Below are 24124 nucleotides of genomic sequence, written 5' to 3'. Positions count from 1 at the left end.
TCTGGCCCCAGGGTGCAGAACCAAAGCAATGTTTGGAACTTGCAAAGAGACAAATTGAGATTTGATGTCTGGAAATTTTTCCTAACAATTAGAACTGCTCCAAAATTGAATGGGTTGCCTTAAGAGAATCATTGGTGGTCTTCAAGCAGAGTTTGGATCACCACTTTTCTTTTCAGCTATGTTATAATGGGGTTGGACCATAGGGCCACCAAAATCACTTCCAACTCTAATGCTGTGTGATTCATTAAGGAATCCTTATGTAGTAGGGGCAACTAGGTGGTTCAATAGATAGGATGCCAGGTGTAGACTTAGTAAGACTCATCTTCTTGAATTCAAATCTGGCCTCAGACTCTTATTGTGTGACCCTGGGCAAAGCAATTATCCCTTTGTTCCTCAGTTTCCTCTTCTGTTAAATGAGCTGGAGAAGGAAATGGCAAACTACTCCAGTATCTTTGCCAGGAAAACCCCCCAAAATTGGATCATGAAGAGTCAGACTCAATTGAAATACTCAACAAGAAGTAGTTGAACTCTGAACTTTGCTGCCTGTGGGTTACCACCCTGTGAACTTCAGTAGTTTATAGAAGTAATCTACTAGGGTATGAATTTTCTATTATTTAGCTGTGAATAGGTTTCTTTTAGGGATTCTGCCGATTGTATGGAGATATTGAGGTTGTTTGAAATAAAACTGTGATCTGGTTCACCTGATAGGAGATTCACTGAATAAGAATAACTTTGAGGTAAAAGTCAGTAATTCTTGATTCTAAATTTTCTGGGACAAATAGGATTATAGGATGATATCTTGATCATTATCTGATTAAAATGATGAAAAAGGACTATTCTGATAAAATTAATGGAAGAAAAAAGACAAGTAAAAAGAAGATTTAAATTTGTTCTTATAAAACATTCTTTTGAGCTAATGTAGCTAATACTCTTTAATTTTTGCCTGAAAGACTTTGATAGACTATGAATGTTCTTACCATTTGATGACTCAGTGGGAAGTAAGAGAGCCAGTTTCAACCACAATGCTATGAAGAGGAAACTATATATGGTAAAATCTATTTCTTAAACACAGCCTTCTTGCACTCACCAGGGGAAATTAGTAGCTAAGTTTTTAAATAATGAGAAGGTTGTAAGCATATGCCATGTCACATTTTGCCTTTTAAGGATTAAAGTGACAAAATATGGTTTGATCAAGGCTTATTTTCTTCATTTTACAAATTAATAGTTGTGATTTTTACACACTTTCTAAAAATTGTGATTTTGGTGCAGGAAGAATGAAGGTTGGTGGGGTTTTTTTTCCTTCAAAATTCCTTAGTATATATTTCTTTTTTTTTTAAAGTGTCTCATTTAATTTTAACACGTAATAATAAATATACCTTAATTTTGTTTTTATAAATGAAATATATTCACATTTTTAAAATGTTAAATTTACAGTATACTCAAGTGCGCACATAAACAAACATGGAAGCTACCATATATATTTGGGAGCTAACACGTGTACATTAAAGCTAGCACACATCCCTTCCAGCTTAAACTCATACACGAGCTAACACAAGTCATTAGGTACCGTACATTAATTTTGCCACTTGCATTTAGTGGTAACAGACAAATTTTCTAAAATCTCCATTCTTTTCTTACATATGAAAAATTATCTTGTCAATCCCTGTATGGTTTCATGTAGGGGAACTGTTCCTTGCTGCTGGGGCAAGGCTGGGGGATAGGGAGAAGGGGGAAGGGGACTGGCGGTTGGCGGCTACTTATTTATGAGTCCCTTCTCTAGAGTCTTTTGCTCTAATACTTACTAAGGGTTTGTACATGACTTTAGGCTCTCAATTCAGTTCAGTAAAATTTGTTAAGCCACTATGTCCCTGGCTAAGCCCTAGGGATACAAATAAGAAAAAGAAAGACAGTCTCTTCCCTTCAGGACCTCCCAATTAAGGGGTGGGAGGAAGACCACACTCAAAAAGAAACTGGAAAGCAGGGGAGAGTAGTTTGTGGAAAAGACTGGAGCCTGATGTTATATGAAGTGGAAACTAAGCGGGGCAACTGATGGGAAAAGAGAGTTACCTGGGCTTAGTATATATTTTTAAAGTAGAGATTTTCTTTTAAACTATGTTCCTGTTATAGTAGTTTTGAAACAATTTTAAAATTTGAAGTGAAAGATGTGTACCAAAGAATGATTATTGAGTGGTTTTGACTGAGTATCCCAAAGAAATCAAATGTCAGCCATTGTGTGATGAATACATTTGCTGTGTAATAATTTAACAAGTATTCGTTATTTTGGATTGGAGTGTTATATTAAAACAGATACAGTTTTTCATTGAACAGGTAGAAATTCAGATAACTTCAAAAATGCCGTCTGAATTGTTTCCACTTTTAGTACTCTCTTATCTTTAAACTTGGCAAATTTGAAAATGTCTTTTCTCTTGCAGCTTTCCAAGCAATTAAGTTTTAGGAATATTAGACTCTCTGACTAAGCATTGTACATAGGTGACCTAAAAACACCCAGCTTTTAGTTGTCTGAGTAGCAACTTGAATAATTATCTAGCCAACCTCTTTATTTAAAAACAGGCCATAAATTTGATCCCCTCCTACAAATGCGAATCAATTTGCTTCTTTCATTTTAGTTGTATGTACATATAACCATAAATGAATTTTTAAAACCATGAAAGCTTAACTTTTCCCAAGGTACCATAACTTCCTTTAGTGACTCACTTTCTTCAATGGCTTTTCAAACCTTCTACCATGTTTCTCTTTCCCTGTCAGCAGAGAACTCTGCCTCATACTCTCCTGAGAAAATAAAAACCATGGACCTCAAGCTCCATCTTTTCCTCTACTCTATATCTAAAAAGTCCTTGTCATTGTACTCCATTCTGTCCTCTAGTTGCAGATGAAGTGGTGGTCCTTGTTAAAGCCAGCCCCTCTACTTGTAATCATGAGTCCCTCTCATCTCCTATAGACTACCCTTAAATCTTCCCCTTACTAATCTTCTATGTTTCCTTATCTACTCAGTCATTTTCTACTGTCTACAAAGATGCTTAAGTCTCCTGTGTCCTTGGGGGGGAAAAAAAGTCATACACACTTCTTCCCTTAACTTCCTTTGTTCTCAGTCTGGCTTCTGACCTTACCCACTCAACTGAAACCACTTTCTCCAATGATCTTTGAGTTGCTAAATCCAGTGGCACTTTTTAGTCCTCATCATTCTTGACTTCTCTGCAGCATTTGACACTTTTGACCATTCTCTCCTGTGTAATCTTTCCTCTCTGAGTTTTTGTGGTGCTTCTCAGTCATCTTTGTGGGATTGTCATTCAAGGCCTAGCCTTAGCTGTCCGTATACCTCCAGATTCAGTCAGCAGAGGCTCATCCCTCTCTCATCCCACTTAACCCGTTGCTAAGCCTTGTCAATTCTGTCTCTACAGCATCACTTACATCTGTCTACTTCTTTCCACTAACGTGGTCACTCCCCTGTCCTCCCCTCCAATCCCCCACCCCCACCCCATGAATTTCTCATCACTTCTTGTCTGGACTGTTGCAGTAACTTAAGTAGTTTCCCGGTCTCAAGTTTCTTCCCTTCCCACATCACAGCCAAAGTGATATTCCTAAACTATAGGTTTGACTATGCTGCTATCCTAATAGTAAACTCCAGTGACTCCCTAATGCCTCTATGATGAAATACAGACTTCAACCTACCTTTCCAGGCTTGTCATACATTATTTTTAGGCGGCTGGAAGCAGCCTGTAGACATACTTATCTCAGCATGCCCTAAACAGAACTCATTATTTTTTCCCCCAGATCCTCACGTCTTATGAACTATTTTATGCCTGCCAAGGGCACCAGCATCTTCTCAGTTCCTTAAGCTCACAATCATGATGTTGTCCTTGACTCCTTATTTACACTTACCCCACGTGTCCAATATGTTGCTACATCTTGTCATTTTTATCTTTACATTTCTCATATACATCCCCTTCTGTCCACTCACAAAGTTGCCACTTTGTGTGTGTGTGTGTGTGTGTGTGTGTGTGTGTATAAAAATGCCACTGGATTTAGCAACTAAAAGATCATTGGTAACTGTGGAGAAAGCGGTTTCAGTAGAGTGGTAAGGTCAGAAATCAGAACAAGAACAGAGGAAGTGCAGGCCCTCTACCTTAAGAACTGGACTATTACATACATAAGCTGTTATTGCAGTAGCCTTCTGGTTGATCTCCCTGCTTTATGTCTATTTTGACTCCAGTCTATTCTCCACTCAGGTGCCAAAATGATCTTCCTAAAGCACAGATCTGACTGACCGTGTTTCTCTCTCTATTCAAACTCTGGTGACTCTCAATTACCTCTAGGATCAACTATAAAATCCTGTTTAGCTTTTAAAGCCCTTCATTCTTCTCCCTTTCTACTTTTCCATGCTTCTTAACAGTTTGCTCCCCACAGTATACCCGACTATCCAGCAAAACCGGCTCCATTTCAGTTCTTTTCCCACAATGCTTAATTGCTAGGCTGCTTTTTTGCTGGCTGTCCCCCATCTAGGGATTGCATTCCCTCCTTATCCTTACCTTCTGGCTTCCTTTAAGACTCATTTCAAATCTCATCTTCTATACAAGTCCTTTCCCAGGCTTCTCTACTGTTCATGCCTTCTCTCTGAAATAACCTTCCATTTATGCTGTATATGTCATGTATGTGCATAGTTGTTTGCATCTTGTGAGCTCCTTGTGGGTGAGGACCATGTTTTTGTTTTTCTTTGTATCTCCAGAACTTAGCTCAGTGTCTGGCACATAGTAGGTGTAATGTAAGTTTATTGATTTGGTGTGAATTTGACTGCCTGAAATTACCTTGTATTTGTGTGTGTATATGTATTATAAATACTTGTATGTATGTAAGTTGTTTCCCACAATAGCTTATAAACTCCTTGAGGGCAGGAACTGTTCTGTTTTTTGTCTTTGTATCCTGAGTACCTGGCATGCAGTAGAGTAGGTATTTGATTAATTAATACTGTTTCTTTCATGTCACTTAGGATGAGGAAATTGCAAGAACCTTTTGAGCTCTCTTGCTTGCTTTGCTGCTATCCTCTTCATCCTTCTACCGCTTACGCTTTATTCGTGGTAGCTGCTTTTTCTTCAGACCCACCTCAAATATCTTTCTTTTTCTTAAGATAGCTGCCCTTGTAGAGGATAGGCATGTATATAGCTTACCCATCAAAGCTAACCATTTTCATCTTACCAAATCACCAGAGGCATTTGACCCTTCTTGTATTTATATCTAGTTTATGTATCTAACTTGGGGTTAACGTAGAAGTATGATATTAAAATAATTATAATTTAATGCATATATTTTACTGAAGTCTTATTCCAATCTCTTATTGTGGAATGTAGGTGACCCTGGGGTTCTTGAAGGCTGTGCCAGTAGAGTACAGACTCTAACAGGTCTTAGAAAGCCAGAACAATTGAGGTTCAAGCCCAGTGAAAAGTATCTGTTGTTTGATAGAAGATAATCATCAGGTAGGCCACGAGGTAATTTTTGGCCACAAAAACTGCCAGATCAAATAGTAAGTGTTAGTGATGGTATGGGTTTTTGGAGGAAAGACCCATACTGACAAAAAAAAAAAATGTAACCCATCTGGAATAGCTTTGAAGATCTCCCACTGCTGGGCAACCTTTCTCCCTTCATCTAGGGTCCTAGACTACTCACAAGACTTGGATAAGATTGGAGTCAATAATTCTTCCTTGTGATGAAATGGAGGACCATCAGGTCTTATCATCTACCCTGCAAGTGTTCTGCTGGGCCTTTCCATCAGCCCTGCCTCTATTCCCTGCACTGTCATTTGACCACCTCATATACTTTCAGGACCCCTGAACTTGGCCATTTAATCTACTGCTGTACATTGAGGACTTATAGGTCTTTTCATCAGCCCTGCATCTGAACTTTGTTTTGTATTGTCTCACCTGGTTAGAATGTTAGTTCTTTGAGAGAAGGGTCTGTCTTGCTTTTTTTAGTTGTGTCCTAGCACTTAGTACAATATTTGGTATATAGTAAGCGATTAATAAATGCTTATAAATTAAGGTACTAAAGTATTTACATTTATATATGCGTTTGCTAATGTTGATGTTAGCCAGCATCGACTATATTACAAGTATGGGGAACCTGGGGCCTCGAGGCCACACGTGGCTTTCTAGGTCCTCAAGTGCGATCCTTTGACTGAATCCAAACTTCACAGAACAAATCTTTGAGTAAATTGGGAACAGATTCTCTCTCTCCTCTTTTCCTCCCATTTTGGTTTTTGGCCAGTTGTTTCAGTTAAAGTCAAGAGTAACTAGTGTCAGGCTAGCTCCTGTAGTTGAGGGTAAAAGCCAAGTAATCAAAGCCTCTTTAGTGCAAAAATAACCTTGATTTGGGAAGTAAATCCTAGGTCTTTCAGTACCAACTGATGCAAAGAAGTCTGGGGAGTGATGAGGTTAATCAAATACTTTCTCTTGTTTTATTTCTATTACTCTTAATTTTTGTCTCAGTAAGAATTGCCTTTATTTTAAACTGTAGGGAAATAGAAGAATTTGTTTAATGCTGTTTTTAGTAAATCTTAGGTAGGGTCCTTGTGTGCTTTGGAAGAAGGAATGTGTGTGAATCAGTCCTGGTTTAATAACTATAATGCATTAGGGAATACCTCCTTTAGTGTTTTGTACATAAAAGAAATAATTTCCAGACAGACTTTTATAAAAGATTTAGTCTGTTGAAGAGAGCATGACTTTGACACATCTCATCCCCATCTGTTAAAGCCAAGTAGAATTCTAAATGGCAGTGTAGCTTGAGCTATTTATGTTTAGATGTCTTCGAAATCTTTAACCAGATTGCTGTGGAGGATTTTGAAGATCTCCAAGTTCTGTTATGTTGAGTTTTCATATGTTACATGTGGAGAATTTGCAAATGGCATTTAGAGATATTAATGAATGATGCATGTAGCCATTTAGCAAAAAGAATAACTATAATGGTAATATGCACATTGTAAATTCTTATTATATACTGGTCAGTTGGTTTTTGTTTATGCCTATACATTTGGTTTGTTTTACGTAATAAGATGGGGCAAAAATCAATCAACTTGTATCTGTAGTATTGCTTAATTAGGTGAATCTTAGAATGAGAACAAATAGCTCTTACTACTGTCTTCTTAGAAATATGATACTTTCAGGTGTTTTCCCTTTTTGTAAATGAGGTAATGATTTAGTAGGAGGTTAGAAAAAGAGTAAATAATGACTTGTATGAGTATGAGAATGAAAACCCTTGGTTTTATTTAGACTATAATCATTTAATCTCCTTTGGGCCTGAGTGTTCTCATATCTTTATATTATTATTGTAAGAGTTAACTAGATGATTATTATCAAGTTTTTGACATCTTTGGCAGAATAAGCCAGTTAAATAAAAAACTATTGTGACCATATATTATTAAGTGCTTCCGTGAAAACTGTTATCCAAATATATTATCATGGGATCAAGATGGAGAAGAGATGAGACTGTACCTCCCTTTTCTCAGTGGAAAGGTGAGGGACTATGTAGGTAGAATGTTGCATGTGCATGCCATCCATATGTGTGTGAATGTTTTTCTTTTTTCCTTGAAAAATCTTTATTCCAAAAGAAGACTTACTGGGTGGGGAAGTCACCAGGTAGCCTACTAGATAAGTCCTACCAGAGTTTGTCACTGATTTTACAGACCCAGGACTAAGCTCCATTCCATGATTTTGGAATTGATGTCTTTTGTTTTTATATGACTTTCGATTTCAAACATTTTCTATCTCCCCCTTCCTATTACCTCATCTTCCCTACCTGGTGACTTTTTCAGATATTCTATTGACTGGTTGAAGGCTAGACTTGCCAAGGTTGGAGAACCTCATCAGAAGGTTGAGCACCAGGTGATTAATTTTTTTGGCCACAGCAACTCGTTAAGCTGTTTAAAGGAGTGATCTATGTTGGTGGACTGAATACCCATAAAGATGAAACCATGGGTTGCTGGAAGAAGCTTTAGTAAATACTTTGTTGTATTTCATCACTGGATATTTCTTCCACCGGTGCAAATTACAGTCCATCTATACCTTTTCTTAATACCTAACTGACCCAGTGCCTATGATTATACATTTCCTGGATGGTATTTTTTGCATCACATCCTTCTTGCAAAATTTACTTTAATATGTTATAGCTTACTTATAACTGCTAACCTTCTTTCCTTTACCTTTTTGGTTCTACACAATTTTGATTACTTGGAGATGATTATATTCTATTTTTGCAGCCAGATAACATCACTAGGAGAATGTTGGTGATGTATTTTTTATTAGGGGTGAGGAAAGATCGGGGATCAACTCTCTCATATACAACCCAGCCTTTTCCTTTCCTATTCCTGTTCAGTCTAAGTCTGGCTCATTGACCAGCTGTGATGCCTGTCCAGGACATGGGCTCATGTGTGGGAGAGATGTAGGTATACACAACTTCTGGTGGACCCCATCTGATTGTACTTCCTAAATAGAACAGCAGGTTTTCTTTATTGACTTTTTCTCTATGAGTTGTTAAGCCGTTCTCTTTTCAGGGGACTAGGATTGCATTGAGGAAGCTCTGTAGTATTCTGGAACTTTCTGCGACTGGCACAGTGTCATCAACAGAAAGAGCATGTGGAAGACCTCACCTGCACCATCTAGCTGAGTGGTGCCGTGGATAAGAGCGCAGGACTTGGAGACAGGAAGGCCAGAGTTCAAATTCTGCCTCAGGCACTTACTAGCTGTGGGACTTTGGGCAAGTCACTTAATCTCTAAAATGAGGATGATAATAGCACCTGCTTCACCGAGTTGGTGTGAGGATTAAATGAGTAAATTAAATATGTAAAACATTTTGCAAACCTTAAACTGCTATATAAATTCTAGCTGTTACTACTATTATTATTGCATAGGATATCTCCCATGTTGATGGTAAATAGCTTTGTTGAACAAATTTTACTTGTTTTATTCCCCTTCTGATATTTATAGCAGTGGATTGTTGAACAAAGTTATCTTTGTGGTTGTGTTTATCAGTAAATCTTTTACAGTTTCTACATATACATGGGAGGCACATTATTGGTAAGCAGCTTTGATCTATCTCTTCAGCGCTCTTGTATAACCAATAAACAGCAAGACTTTGTATTCTCTCTACACCAGGGGTGGGGAACCTGCAGCCTCAAGGCCACATGTGACCTTCCAAGGTCCTTGGGTGAAGCCTTTTGACTGAGTCCAAGTTTTACAGAACAGATCCTTTTATTAAGGGGATATGTTCTGTGAAGTTTGTATTCAAAGGGCCACACTTGAGGACCTAGAGGGCCACACGTGGCCTCGAGGCCACAGGTTCCCCACCCCTGCTCTTCTCCTTTCAGTCAGCTGTGTGATTGGGAAGATGTTATGTACCGTAGAAAATTATCTGTAAATTTCTACTTGTTCCTTTTTCTTATATCATGAAAAACAATCCTAAAACATGTGGAAACCATTCTTGTAAAGATTTTATAGAGATAGGAAGGAAAGAAACAAGCACTTACAAAGTGTCTAGTATGTTCCAGGCACTGTGCTAAGTACTTTACAGATATCTTGTTTGATTCTCAGGCGACCTTGGGAGGTAGGTGCTATTATTAGCCCCATTTTACAGATGAGGAAACTGAGGTACACAGAAGTTAAATGACTTATCCTGGGTCACACATCTAGTAATTGTCTGAAACTAGATTTGAACTCGGGCCTTCCTGACCCAGTGCTCTATTCACTGCACCAACCTGCTATCCCTAAAGTCTCCTCTTTTTCAAATGTGACAAAAGACATTTCTTGGTAATTGGTGATGCCATATACATACACACACACGCACACACACATACATATTATAATAATGTAAGTTTTTTCCACCCTTGGTATCCTTTCCTACCTGAGAGATTTTGAAAATTGATCTTTCAGTGTTTTCAAAGTTGTCATCTCCAATATAGATTTCCTCTCTGTGTACTTGATCAGGTCCAGCCAGTTTCTTCTTAGGTCTATAGCCCATCAGGCAGTAAGTGTTAGAACCCAAATATGGAAGGTCACCTATCTTTGATGATGAAAACAGATGATTTGAGTTTCTTTATTGTCCTCCCTCTGATGTCACCTATAAATATTTTTGGTGATTTTGCTCAGTTGACATGAAACCTCAGCTTTCTATAGATTTGTTTCTCCCTTGTTATTTGTCACTGTTTTGTGAGGTGACAGTGTTTTTAACTTTCCACCATTCTCCTTCTGTGATTCTTTACCCAGAAAATTGAGGTCTTCCATTGTGGGCTCCTTTTTTTTCCTCTTTCTGGTTATATGCCTTATATCTCCTTAACTTTATTCCCCCTTCTATTCTTCTTTGTTCTATTCTGAGAATTAGGTGGCCCTTCTTGCTCAACCATTCTACTTGTATCTTTGATCCTATCCTTTCCCATCTCTGGGAGCTTCTTTCTCTCTAATGTTTATTTTTTCTTGTTCCCCTGGTTCCTTCCCTTCTGTCTTATAGATATGTTCAGTTCTCTCCTTTTCTGAAATATTTGATTGTCCTTTTCATCTCCCCAATCTAACTTATCCTATTTTTTTTTTCAGAAACTCCTAGAAGAAGCCATCTATGTACCTATATTTACTGCCTCTATTTTTCAACTCTAATTTACTCCTTAACATCTTGCAATTATTTTAACTAATCTTTTAGTTTCCAAATCCAGTGACCTTTTCTCATCTTTTTTGATTGCTCTACTGTTTTTTTGGGGGGAGGGGGTGAGGCAGTGAGGTGAAGTGATTAGCCAGGGTCACACAGCTAGTAAATGTCAAGTGTCCGAGGCCAGATTTGAACTCAGGTCTTCCTGAATCCAGGGCCGGTGCTCAATCCACTGTGCCATCCAGCTGCCCCTCTACTCCCATTTTTGACACTTGCTCTTCTTCCTATATTTTCTCTAGGTTTTTATGAAATTATTCTCTCCTGGTTTTCCTGCTAACTGTCCCTTCTCAGAATCCTTTGCTGAATTATCATCCATGCATCACCCTTTATGCATGAGGTACCCCAAGCTCTGTCCTAAGCCTTAATCCAATCTCCTGATTTTGCAGCTGAGGAAACTGAGATGCAGGGAAGTCAAATGACTTATCTGAGCACCATGACCTTTCTACTGCCCTACTTTGCCTTCCTTCTCTTTATAAGTTCTCCCGTGGCAATCTCATTAACTCCCCAGTGTTCCATTATAATCTCTATGCAGATAACTCACATTTACATAACCAACCTCCAACTCTCCCCAACATTACTCACCTTTTCTCTCTTTCACCTCTTGTGGTTAATCAGTTGTCAAATTGTATTAAATCTTCTTCATGATCTGCTTGACTGAGAAAATGGAAGCCATCAGTTGCAAATATCTTCTGCTCCATTTTACTCCTCAATACCCGTCTTTGTTATTTCCCATTCACTCCTTTTCTCTAATGTCATAAAGGAGGTAACTTTTCTCTTGCCAAAGCCACCTCCTTCATGTGAACTTTTGATGTCATCCCTATCTATGTCTGGAAGCTTGTCCCTGTAATCATTCCTTCCCTGTCATCTTCATGCATCCTTTGTTCAATGGCTCTTGTTATTTTCAAACATGCTTAAGTCTCCTACATCCTTAAAATTTTAATTTGTTCTTTCCATCTGACTTAGTTTGGAAGTTCACAGGGGTTTTTTGGGGGGTGGAGGTGATCAGACCCCTCATATCCCCTATACCCACCATTTAAAAGCAAGTGCTTTTTTAAATGAGAGATTTATGTGAAAAAGCAAGCCTATGCACAAAATTTAGATATCCTAGCAAAGCTTATTGAAAAATGAATTGATAATTTATGAATTATGATATGGGGGCAGGCAAGCCTGTTTTTTTGGGTGCTCTCTGGGAGAGACCACACTGGCAGTGGGAAAAGGGACAGCAATCACACTTTAATAAGCACAGAGGGTATGGGGGGCAAACAGCACAGAAGGTACAGAGACAAGTGGTAAAAGGGGTACAGAAGCAAATGGTGTGGGGACAGGGGATTGGACAGTGAAGGAAGGCTGGCAGTGATGGGGAGAAGAGGCAGAGGGTATCACTTAGTAAGCAAGCAAGGATTAGAGTTGGAAATACTTGGTAGCACAGAACCGATGGAAATGGATGAGTGCTGGGGTGGGGGGCAGGAGTTTGAGAAACACACTAACTCTTATCTGTGCTACCTTGGGTTTAGTTCATTACCATAACCAAACCATCTCAAAGTTGTCAGTAAAACTTTAAAGTTAACATCATCTCAGAAGTTATCAGCAATTTTTCTTACTGTGAATGTCTGGAACTTGTCTTAGTTTTACGTATTGTAGGACCAGAGGCCCTGACAGCAGCATTGAAATGACTTCTGCTGATTCAGTACTTACTACCAGGATGTGAATTTTAGTTACTATATGATACAGTTTGTAAATTATGTTCCTTTTGATCTTTGGGACAATTTGTACATGACTTCCAAGTTCCCCTTTCCATAACAACAACAAAAAGGTTTAAAAACCCATGTTAATAGAGTTATTGGGATTATTATTCCCTCTCCCATATTCTGATCTATCCAGCCTGGCCTTCTCTCTGTTCCTCACACAAGACTCTTTCTCCCTCTCTGTGCCTTTGTACTGGCTGTCCTACAGGCCTTGAAATCACTTTTGCCTTATCTCTGCTTCATAGAATCTTCTCATTCTTTGAGTCATAACTCAGAAATCAGGTCTACTTAAAGACTTTCCTCATTCTCCCAACTGCTAGTGTTCTTCCTCCCAAATTATCTTGTATTTAACTACTTTATACACATAAAGTATATGACTTTATATTTCAGCTGTATATATTTATATGATATATATTTCCCTTCTCCATTAGAATATAAGCTCCTTTTGAGTAGGAAATGTTTCTGTCTTTTATTTGTATTATCAGCAGCTAGCACAATGCTTAGCACAGAGTAGGCACTTGATAACTACTTACTGATTGATAGATAATGAGTCAATACTTTAGAAGAAGGCTAGATCACAGACAGCAGACCCATACTGTCTCTGGGATCATAGTAGAAGCTTTTCTGGCTTGGTTGACAGAAGTTGCCAGGTCTTGTGTTTTGCTAGTATGTGGAGAACTCAGGGATTGATAGATGATGAGGCATTAGAGCAGAAGTCTTGTGGGGAATTAAATATTTATTTGTTAAATAGGATATTTAAATATTTTGTTAAAATATTCATTCAGTGGTGTTTACATACTGGTTCACATGTAGAAGTATGCAGACTGTTATACACTAACTTATAATTCCCTGAGAGCTGTTGTTATGGGGTTTTTGGTATTGTATAAAATGTATTGTTATTCACGAGAATGTACCCCAAAATCTGAAGTAGTTTTAGGAAGGCATTTATTAGGTTGTTTGGGGGAGAAAGAGAGAGAGAGAGCTGGAAAGAAAGGGTGGCTCCCTCCTTAAGTGTTTGTGAAGTTACATTATATAGAATTGAGAAAAGAGCGTATGGACATTTGCCTGATTGATCTCACTTAGGCAGTAGGTAGTCTCCAAAAGAAGGACAGTTTGAGATGAGATGTATATCAGTAAGTAAGTCAATCTCTTTGGGGAGCTCAAAGCACCAGCTTGGGGTGGACCCAAAATAAGACCTGAGGGGACCTAAAAGGAGCACTGGGTGGAACCTAAGCATTTCTTACAACCATCTGGTTTCCCTGGAGCATCTCTAAGGTCAGTCTTACCTCTACAGTAAGCTTTTGGGGTTAGACAATTTTTTAGCCACATAAAACTCGGTTCAGACAGTATGAGTAAATGATAAATAATGATCCACATATGAAAGGGAATACTTTGCCAAAGGTACCACAAGAGTCAGGATTATAATTAAAGTTTCCATTCTGTTCTGTTGTTACTATATATTTTAGTAATGTTTCACTCTTGAAAGGTGGCATTCTATATTCAAATAAAGTAATGTGTGTAAAAGCATTTTATTAATATTCTGATATTAATAATAACAGTCTAATAGTCATTCTAAAAAGGATTTAGGAAGTGGTACATATTTTGTGTTTAACATACTCTTTTTTCCCTTTCAGTTTGTCAAATGTGGATATGCAGGCTCTAATTTTCCAGAACACATCTTTCCAGCTTTGGTTGGAAGACCTATTATCAGATCAACCACCAAAGTGGGAAACATTGAAATCAAGGTAATATTTTATTTATAAGTAAATCAGGAATGAAATCTCTGCAACTTGAAATAACAGTATTTGTTAAACAAAACATAGTGATCAGCAAAGTGAAGCGTTAATGTCAGTTTAAATCTAATTTTGTTTACTTCGTGACTCTACGGCATATATTTGGAATAAAATACCTATTAAGTTCTGTATATAATGCTTAATATTCTACTGAGGGTTTTAATCCTAGCTGCACAATAGAGTGATTTTTAGAATGCTTTTGTTCTTAAATTCAAAAGGTCTTTTTCTATCTTTCTGTTTTGTAGGGCAACTGCTGTTATATAAATGCTTCTTTGGAGACTTGTGCATTTTCTTTCAATGCTTTGTGGCCTGATCCTGTATTTTTTCACAGTATAACTGTGGAAACTTTGGACGCCATGTAAATCTTATATGTTCTTCTGCTCAGCTAATACCACCAACCTCCTATACTCTGCATTAGGAGGAAGCTATGCATGTCTTCCATTTGGCTTTTGCCCAAAGGTTCTCTGGTGTACTATTTAGCTTAGTCTTGGAGTGGGGATAGGAAGCAGGTAATATAGAATGTTATGGCCCTTAGAGTTCAGGAGCAGTAATTGAGAGTTGTCCATGAAGGAGCCAGGGTTGTAGGTCTTATTGATGTGGTCTTTTTGTAAGACTTCTGGGTCCTATTAGAACACCAAGTCACTTGAATTAGAGATTAGGATGCAGTCAGTCTTTGGAGATGGAGGTCTACAGTAAAGTATAGATTTACAGTTCAGTATAATAGGTATTTGTTCTCTTGCTAAGTTATTTACTAGCTCAGTGAATAAATGTACTAACATAACTTTTTTTTAAATCTTAAATAACATGTAAAATTTAAGGCCTTTAGTCCAGACTTTGCTTCTCCATATTAAAAATAAGAACAAAAATCACCAGAGAAACCTATAACAATAGAAGCAGTAGAAGTGGATTTTAAAACAGAAATAAGTTGTTTGAGATAAGAAATGGCTAGACTAGTTTCTATCTAAAGTCCCTTACAGCTTTAGCATTCTGTGATTATGATGCCTTATTTTCCAAGCACCTTTTTTCTTTAATTCTGACTGAATTCATCTTGAAAATTAAATCTTAATTTCAGTTTCGCCATAATTATGATCACATAAGTTAAGCATTTACTGATTGTGATAAAATATGGCTGCCTTCTTTTTTAAACTGAAATTAATATTATCCTTTTTATTCAATGATATACCTAATTGGAAATAAAGAATGCCATTTCTACTTTGCCATATTTAAACAGTATATGTTGTATAGTTATAACTTATCTTCAAATAGCATGTTCATATATTTGTACATACATGTCCTAATTCTAGGAAATGTTTCATTTTACATTTAAGGCTGTGGAGTGGTCATGGGCCCTGTCTTCCTTCTCTCCATGACTTTTGCTATAAATGCAAAATGATTAGCAGAAGAGGGGTTTTCCCTCACGAGGTTTGCCTACTTTGTTCTCCATTGGCTCAGTCTATGAACTTGTCATGCCTCTTGAAACTATAATATCATATAATTTAGGTTAGAAAAATGTGGCAAAAGGGATAATGACTAATTCAAGCTTCCATGCAGGAACCAGAAATATAGCTTTGAACTATCTACCTAGAGAGTCTTTTTGTTTTCTTTTTTTATATAACTTTCAGAAAATCAGATGTTATTAACATTAATTAATGAATTTGGAGGCATGCTTGGAATTTGAGATTTCCTATGTTTGATGGATACTTTCTTTTTCATCCTTTTCAACTAACATGGTTATTAATACAGAAAGAAACTCGAAATTTAAATCATAAATAGCAAATTCCATTTATAAATAAGGTGCCTGAACCAACTATTCCTTTTTTAGGGTTGATGATACTGACCATGTTAATTTGGCCCTGATTTATTAACTCAGTAAAATCATAGCAGTACTGCATCTGACTTCTACTTAATTTGTCTCTCTTGCTTGTGTGTTTAAAATTTTTAGTGAGGATTTTATTTAGGCCTTTCTGACTCTTACTTCTACCTTCTCTCTCTTCACCTTTCTTGACCTGTTGAAGTAGAATAACAAGATGGTAAGTGAGGTTATACCATGCTCTGTTTGTTTTCCACTTTTGCTTTATGGGACCAGTAGCTGTTATTTTGTGTCCCTTAGTATTTGGGAGGGGGGATATTTCCATAATTTTTTTAATACATTCATTCATTTTTTTTTTAACTTTTTTTTCCTTCATTGCTTCAGTTTAGTGGCAACTAATTTAAGTCTTATGCTTTTTTCTAATTGGGACATGTACCAAGGACCAAACATTCTAATCACTAACATAGTTTTGACTTTTTTTTGTCTACCATGTAGAAAAATTTAATAGTTAAAACGGAATGTGGTGTGCATTATATTAGAATTTAAGTGATTATTTGCAGGATTACATAGTGAAAAGGATTAGTAGAATTTTCAGGTTGTAAATAAGTTAAATTGACATGACTGTGTTCAATTAAACATTTTAATCATAACCTATATATAGTGATCATACTCTATGCCATCTGCAAAGTATCAGAGTAAAATTTAAATATGCAAGTGAAATATAAATAGAGGGAAAGGAAAGAAGACAAATTGATTGGATTTTTCTGTTATCGCTAGTGAGGAATATAGGAACCACAAGCCTGTGACTAAGAAAAAGAGGGTGCTTATAAGAATTTCAACAATCAATAGTTATTTCATTTTTCCAAATAAATGCAGTTGTGCAGTAACCTTTTCATGTGAACCATACAGCTTTATCCCCAGAAGATTTGTTTTATTCTTTTATTCCATTTCCTTGAGATTAAAATTTATTTAATCTATTTGCTAATTTTATTTTTGAATATTTTTAAAGACTTTAAAATGTCTACATTTTAACTTTTCCCCCTCCACTTGAAAATTAAGAATGATAATTGTATGAAAATGTGATAAGATAAATGTTGAATGATTCTAGTGATTGTACAAAGCATTTTAGGCATTTGGTCTTTGTCATGTTAGTTTCCTATTAAATATCAAATAGTTTAAAAAGATTGGGGAATACCTAGGTTTAGCCCAAAATAAGTGACAAAATTTAGTATTAAAGATCTAAAAAGGTACAGATTAAGATCAGGTCAAATGTTATTAACATTTTTATAAAGAACAGGGTGAATGTATAACAACATTCTGTGTGCTTTTTATTTAGTGTTTGAAGTTCTTTGCAAAATTGAGATTGTCTAGAATCTTATGACTTTAATTTAGTTGCATATTTCAGAATGGTTCTTATTGGTAATTGGAATTTACATTGCCTGCTGTTTGTAAAATATAATTTTTGCTGCTTGTTGTATGTATTAACATCTTTCTAAGGCATTTCAGATAGTTACCATAATTTCTAATTCTTTTCAGGCAACAGGTGATGTTTTAGGCTTGAGTGCCCAGTGAAGACTACTGCTGTCAAGAGAGTAGTAATAACTCACACCTTGTTTCTAAGGTCTGAGGGCAGGAGGCATAATTTTCTCAGTAGGTTTTGTTTTAAGAAGTTGAGGTTCTCTTTGGAAGAGTACTTCACGTTATCGTGTATTATGTTAAAATCTCAGTCATAGGTAAACAAACATCGTAGAAAGATAAGTATAACTAACATATATAATTTACATTTATTCATTCACATTTTTATTGCATCTTTTCTTCCTTTCCAAATTTCCCTATATGCTGAGGAATGGTAAAGATAATTTTGTTCATTCAGAAATTTCTTTCAGTTAATGTTAAATGTTTTTAAAATAAGATGTTGACTTGATTAAGAGAATCCACACCATTATATTGGGATAGACTTTTCCTAAAATGAATGAAATATAGTTTGTACGTAGAGTTAGATTAATGAAATGTTAAAGCATGATCATTTTACTGAGTAGTAATAAAACAAATGATTCATGCTGTCCTTAATAATGCTTTTATATAATACTTTGAGGTTTGTGAAGTGCTTTTTTCATAGAATTGAAAGTGCCAGTGTTGTAGTTCCTATTTTATAGTTGATGAAACTGATTAGAGAATAGTCATACAGTGTTGGAGCCAGTATTTGAACCTAGGTCTCCTGAGAAGTTGGGTGTTTTTCTACATTTCTTCTGATTGTCCTAAATAAGCCATTTAAAATGTGTACAATATGGGATAATGTGTACCAAAATGTGTTAAAATTAAGATTAAATTTCCATAGGAGTGTTGAGTACCTTAAGGATTCAAGTGCTGACACACTTATTAATTTTTGGTTTTTTATCTTTTGTGAGTGATACTGAAGTATTAAAATGTTTAAAGAATCAAAGCACTTATAATACTTCAGTTTTGGAAAGGGCCAATCATAAATAAGTGAGCACTGTAACTTTATTGCATCCTGATAAATATGTTGGAATTCCTTTTCAGCTTTTTCTTGTTAATTGTTCTTGTTTATACAGCTAATTTGCTGAAAATCTTAATTTTTCAATGGGATTCTCCTCCCTAATCTTAAGACTGAATGTGTTCTTAATAGTGTTGTTTTTTTCTTCCTTAAAGAGTATTTTAGAAAAGTAGAAAAAAACTTTCAGAAAAAAACAATGTTACTGATTCCTTATATTTTGTTGAGATTGCCTCATTTGTCATTAACCATTGGAGAAAAAAAGTTTATTTCTGTAATTCTTTCCCACAAATTATAATATTCTATAGTTGGATAATTTTAAGGCTGGTATAATTAGAGGCAGAGTACATATAGAGATAATGGGTTTTGTGTGTGATACTACATTTTTCTGAAATGCTTTTGAGATCTACATTATTGTTCATGCTGGGGATACTTATTGAAAGAGGTGGGGCTTTTTCCCTTAAGCTTTAATTCCCTTAATACTCATTTGGGAAGTTAACTGTAAACTTTCAATTCTAGATTGAAATGCTGTTTTGGGCTGGAATAGGGATATGATTTGTGAAATTTGTTGTTTTTGTGATACACATGGAAAATATAAATTGCCGTAAATATGTATTATACTGATACAGAATTGTGGTCCCTCTTTTTTTACCTAACTATTCTATATCCTTCAAATATTTATTATTACCATTTTTGTGACAAGAGCAGTATACACAATATGCTCTATGCATTGAACATTTTTCTATCAGCTCTTCTCCCCCTTTATGTGTTACTTAATCTATCACACACCTTACTACTTAGATATTAGATCAAAAGCAACAGATTAAACCACACAGAAAGCCCTTTAGTATAACAAAATGTAGGATTTATCTATGCTAATAACCCTTTCTTTTGGGATCATAAGAACAGAAGGTAAGATCAATTTATTGTTTTAAACCATGTTATACATTGAAATCTGCCATTCAAAAATTAAACTTTTCAAAGTGCTTTTGAAAGGCCAGAGTTTAATGTCACCCTGAAAACTGAAGGGAAAGTGTATATTTGAAAGTACTGCAGTAAACCAGGGATTGTCTTACTCATGTTAAGTATCTTAAAATATAAAAGAAATGTGATTTTCTAAGACCTTGTATATAAAAGTTTGAATAGTTTAACATGTTCCTATTGTGATTTTTAGGATCTTATGGTTGGCGATGAGGCAAGTGAATTGCGATCAATGTTAGAAGTTAATTATCCTATGGAAAATGGCATAGTTCGAAACTGGGATGATATGAAGCATCTGTGGGACTATACATTTGGACCAGAAAAACTTAACATAGATACCAGAAACTGTAAAATCTTGCTTACGGAGCCTCCTATGAACCCAACAAAAAACAGGGAGAAGATTGTGGAGGTAAATTTAAAATGGGATTTATGTATATACATTTTTTGTGAGAGAATTTCAGAATTAAAAAAAAAATGCATAGAAATCCCATAAGCGTTGCCTTTTTCCCCAAACTTTGAAGATGTGAAAAACTTTCCAAAAAAGGTAAGTAGCCAAAGGGAAAAGGAATAAAGAAAGTCCAAGTCATCAACAGTGGGGGTGATTATTCTCCTATATTTCTGTAGCCTTTTAAACACAGAGATCTAGTGAAAGATTTTGAGCCCAAGTAGGTCCAAAAGAGAATCTGATTCAACCCTTTGCTTTTGCAATAGATCAAACTGCCCTTCAAAGTCTTGGCTAAGTTCACGTTCTCAGTGGTGGCAAAGCCAAGATTAGAACCAAAGCCTTAAAATTTTGAGTAAGAGTATATTTGTTAGGTTGAATGTTAGTAATATTTAGATATAATGTATAAGGTAAATTTGTCTTACTCCAGTGAGTATAGATGAAACTAGTAACTTTTTCTTAAATGTAGCCATTTTAAATGAAAAGTTGACTTGTTTTTAAACTTTTGACTAACTCTGAAATGTTCAAATTTTTGCTTTTTCTTCAGTTTTTCTCTTTGTACTTAATAGCCCAATGGTGACTTCATCTTAAACTAATTTAAACATAGCTACACTTCCTTTTTTGAAGGTTAACAGAATTGTGAACCAATGTTCTTTTAAAGGGTCTTGAATAAAGAGATGTTATTTTCTGGGAAATGGCTAGCATTTAAGTTAAAAGTAGGAGTTTACATATTGAACTATCATTTTAAGAACTAATTTCATTCAGCTACCATTTACTAAGCACTGGGTGTATGCAAAGTATTGTGTACATACAAGACCAGATACAGAGATAATTAAGACATGGTTCCCACATGGTTCCCAACGTAGCAGAGCTTACAGATATTGCTTATGTTTTTTAGTGCATTTACCATTTTAGTTTTTGGATTCTGTGCTTTTGAGTATAAATTTGTCTATAACTGGCAAAGTCTAATTTTAAACTTGTCATCCACAGAATTATCCTATTAATAATAAGAGTAATAATAATAAAGTTATTTATATAGCATTTTGAGGTTTGCAAACTGCCCTCTTCACAACCCTGTGATGTATAGATGGTATAAGTACTCTCCTTTTACAAATAAGGGAACTGAGGCTTATGGAAGGTATTTTTACTACTACGAAAAAACTTCAGTGATCTTACTAATAATAATAGGAATTGGTAACATGACTCAGTGCAAGAGACAGAGAACTTTCAGGATGGCAAGTCATGTAGCTCTTAAAAGCTTTTTAAGCTTTTCTTAAAAAGAGAATGATAGAGAAGCAGCTAGGTAGTGCAGTGGATAGAGCACCAGCTCTGGCTGGAGTCAGAAGGACCTGACTTCAAATGAGTCCTCAGACACTTGTAGCTGTGTGATGCTGGGCAAGTCACTTAACTCCTATTGCCTTAAAAAAAAAAGACGATAATAGGGGCAGCTAGGTGATGCAGTGGATAGAGCACTGGCTCTGGAGTCAGGAGGACCTAAGTTCAAATCAGGTCTCAGACCATACACTTGACTCTTACTATCTGTGTGATCCTGGGCAAGTTTGCCTCAAAAAAAACCCAAAACAAAACAAAAAAAGAAGATGGTGATGGAATGGAATATTTGCCAAAGTGTGTCGTTAATGTAATTGTTTTGTTATATTTGGTGTCAGTAAGCCTTAAATTTTACAAACTGTTTTTTTATGTTATGAACATTATTCAAATTTTTTTAAAACTTAGAAGTATAGAATTTCCTCAACTCTTTTTTTAAATTCATGGAAAATAATAGTATGCATAATCAAAAACCGTGAGTAGTGTTCCCAGTTGGATTAGATTTGAGGCCTTTGAATGTCACAGGTTCTCTGTGACCCAGGAGTCACAACTCTGATCCAGCCAAGGTATGAGGGAATTCGCCTGCTAAAGCAGTCCATTTCCCATTGGCTACCCAGCTGGCATGCTGTTCAAATAGGTGGGCAGAGTGTCCTAACCTAGCCTGGATTGCTCCATAGCAAGACAGTTCTAATTTTTTGCCCTCTCTCAGAAGTTGACTATATACATTTTTAGTTCTTTGTCTTCTCATGATATCTTTTTTTCTTTTCTAAATTATTACCTATACAAAACAGTGAGCTTCTCTGGTATTCTACAATTTGAATTGGGATTTATTTCCCACAGAAAGCACTGATTAAGGTAGTCTTAATTTTATGTAGAAGTCTTTCATTATAATTGCTAAATAACTGAAGTGCTCAGAATCTTTCATTTGTATTATTTTGTTAAATTGGTTATATGATTCAGTGAGTTTCACAAAACTATTATCAAACTAGGAGAATATGTGACTATTTAAGTAGTGAGAGCACAAACTGATTAGAGCTGGAAAGGCAAGACTCGTGTTGAACATGGGCGGAATTATATAGTGTTCGTTTTCTGCAACATTTATTAAGAGAGAACTAATCAGTAAATGAATAATACACAATGAAGGTTGATTAACTTTCCAAGGTTTTTCTTGTAGTCATGGATACTTTTAATTTCTTTTTAGGTCATGTTTGAGACTTACCAGTTTTCTGGTGTGTATGTAGCAATCCAAGCTGTTCTTACTTTGTATGCTCAAGGTAGGTGAAACTTAACTATCAGGGAACTATTGATCAATTATTCAACTGTATGTTAGCTTATTCGAGGAAAACATTCGTTTTCAGCTAGATCATCTGCTGTGTGTACTCTAAATGTTTTTTCAATACTGCAAATTTTAAATCTCTGAAATAATTTGGGAAAATCAGTCTATCAGACTTTGAATTCCCAAAATTATTTTTTACTAAACAATAAAAGGTCTGGTTTAGATAAACACAGACTGACTTACTAAATACTGCTGAACCAAGGAAACACTTTTTTAGGCTAGTAATATTTTCTTTATAGTTATCCTAAAATTATGATACTACAGACAGTAAACATACAGAATTTCTTACCCTGAGAAGTGGCACAAGTAGAAATGTAGGTACAGCAAGGGTTTAGATGATCATGAATGGTAATTTTATACTGGACTGCGAAGGAAAAATTAGAATAGTTTGTAATAGATATTTAACATTTATAGATGTGTTTTGAATATATACTGATTTGAATAAACCAAGGACTGCACCTACTGTAGTATTTCTGCTCTTGGTGTTTTATGCAACAAATACTTTTAAATACTTGGTTAGTGTTCTTTTCTGCCTTGGTTGTTCACGTACCTGAAACTTTTTTAAAATACAAATTTTGTGATAATCATCTACTGTCACATATGAAAGATCTTAATTAAATCAACCTCTAGTCATGATAAAATTAAATATAGTAGAATTTTTAAGCTATTTGATTTGCTGCTGTGCACATAAATACACAAATATTTGCTTTAGAGGATTTAAGCAAGTTTTAAAGTATATTGAAAAATATTTTTTCTTAGAGAAATGAAAAAAATTGTAGAGATAAGTCAATGACTACTTGAGTCTCATTAATTAATTTGAATGTCATCTACAATTGCCACTTGAATCCATGGGAATACAACATCGTCCCATAAATCCCCAGGGGACCCACCCCACATACTAAAAGCCTTCCTTTAAATCTCTTGACATAAATAATATATATATTATATTACAAATATAAATGAAAAGGAGCACATAGGCTGTCCAATATACATCTCTCTGATGTGTCTCTTTACTTAACTTCTTTTGTGCAATTTATGGTCGTTAAAGTATTTCATTAAAATCGTGACTGTGGTTTTAGAACTTATGATCACTAAGAATGAATGAATGAAAATGCACTTATTAAGTGCTTACTTTGTACCAGGTACTGTAACAAGTGATAAGGATATAGCCAGATACCAGATACTTACCTTTTGCCTTTTGAGTGATCTTCAATTTCAATTCTAGAGACTATGATGTTCCATGGTTTATAGCTATACGTCACCACTAAAAGAATATTGTGGTGGTGTTTTCTTTTTAATGAGCTTTTATTTTGAGGAGCAACTGGGGATCAGTGGTCAGTAAAAGGCTTTTTTACAAATTGTATTTTTTTTTTATCAGAATACATGTTTTCAGTCAAACAATTGCCTGTAAGGTAGAGAGAATATAAGATTTCATGGCAGTTGCTATTTGTGGGGGTTTTTTTATTTTGTTTTTTGTTTTT

At 35.6% G+C, this 24124-nt stretch overlaps 1 protein-coding gene across 1 annotated transcript in view; it reads left to right on the top strand.

The window, feature by feature from the left end:
- The window catches only part of ACTR2 (actin related protein 2), a 62340-nt gene that overhangs the window by 5950 nt on the left and 32266 nt on the right, over positions 1 to 24124 (top strand). Inside the window, exons 2-4 of the mRNA XM_027865169.1 lie at positions 14078 to 14188; positions 19733 to 19948; positions 22509 to 22581. Coding sequence (XP_027720970.1) covers positions 14078 to 14188; positions 19733 to 19948; positions 22509 to 22581 — 400 coding nt within the window. The remainder of the gene's footprint in view (positions 1 to 14077; positions 14189 to 19732; positions 19949 to 22508; positions 22582 to 24124) is intronic.

The sequence above is a fragment of the Vombatus ursinus genome, unplaced genomic scaffold (assembly GCF_900497805.2).
Source record: "Vombatus ursinus unplaced genomic scaffold, bare-nosed wombat genome assembly UNPS02014778.1, whole genome shotgun sequence".
Taxonomy (NCBI): domain Eukaryota; kingdom Metazoa; phylum Chordata; class Mammalia; order Diprotodontia; family Vombatidae; genus Vombatus; species Vombatus ursinus.
This window is presented reverse-complemented; position numbering and strand designations above follow the sequence as displayed.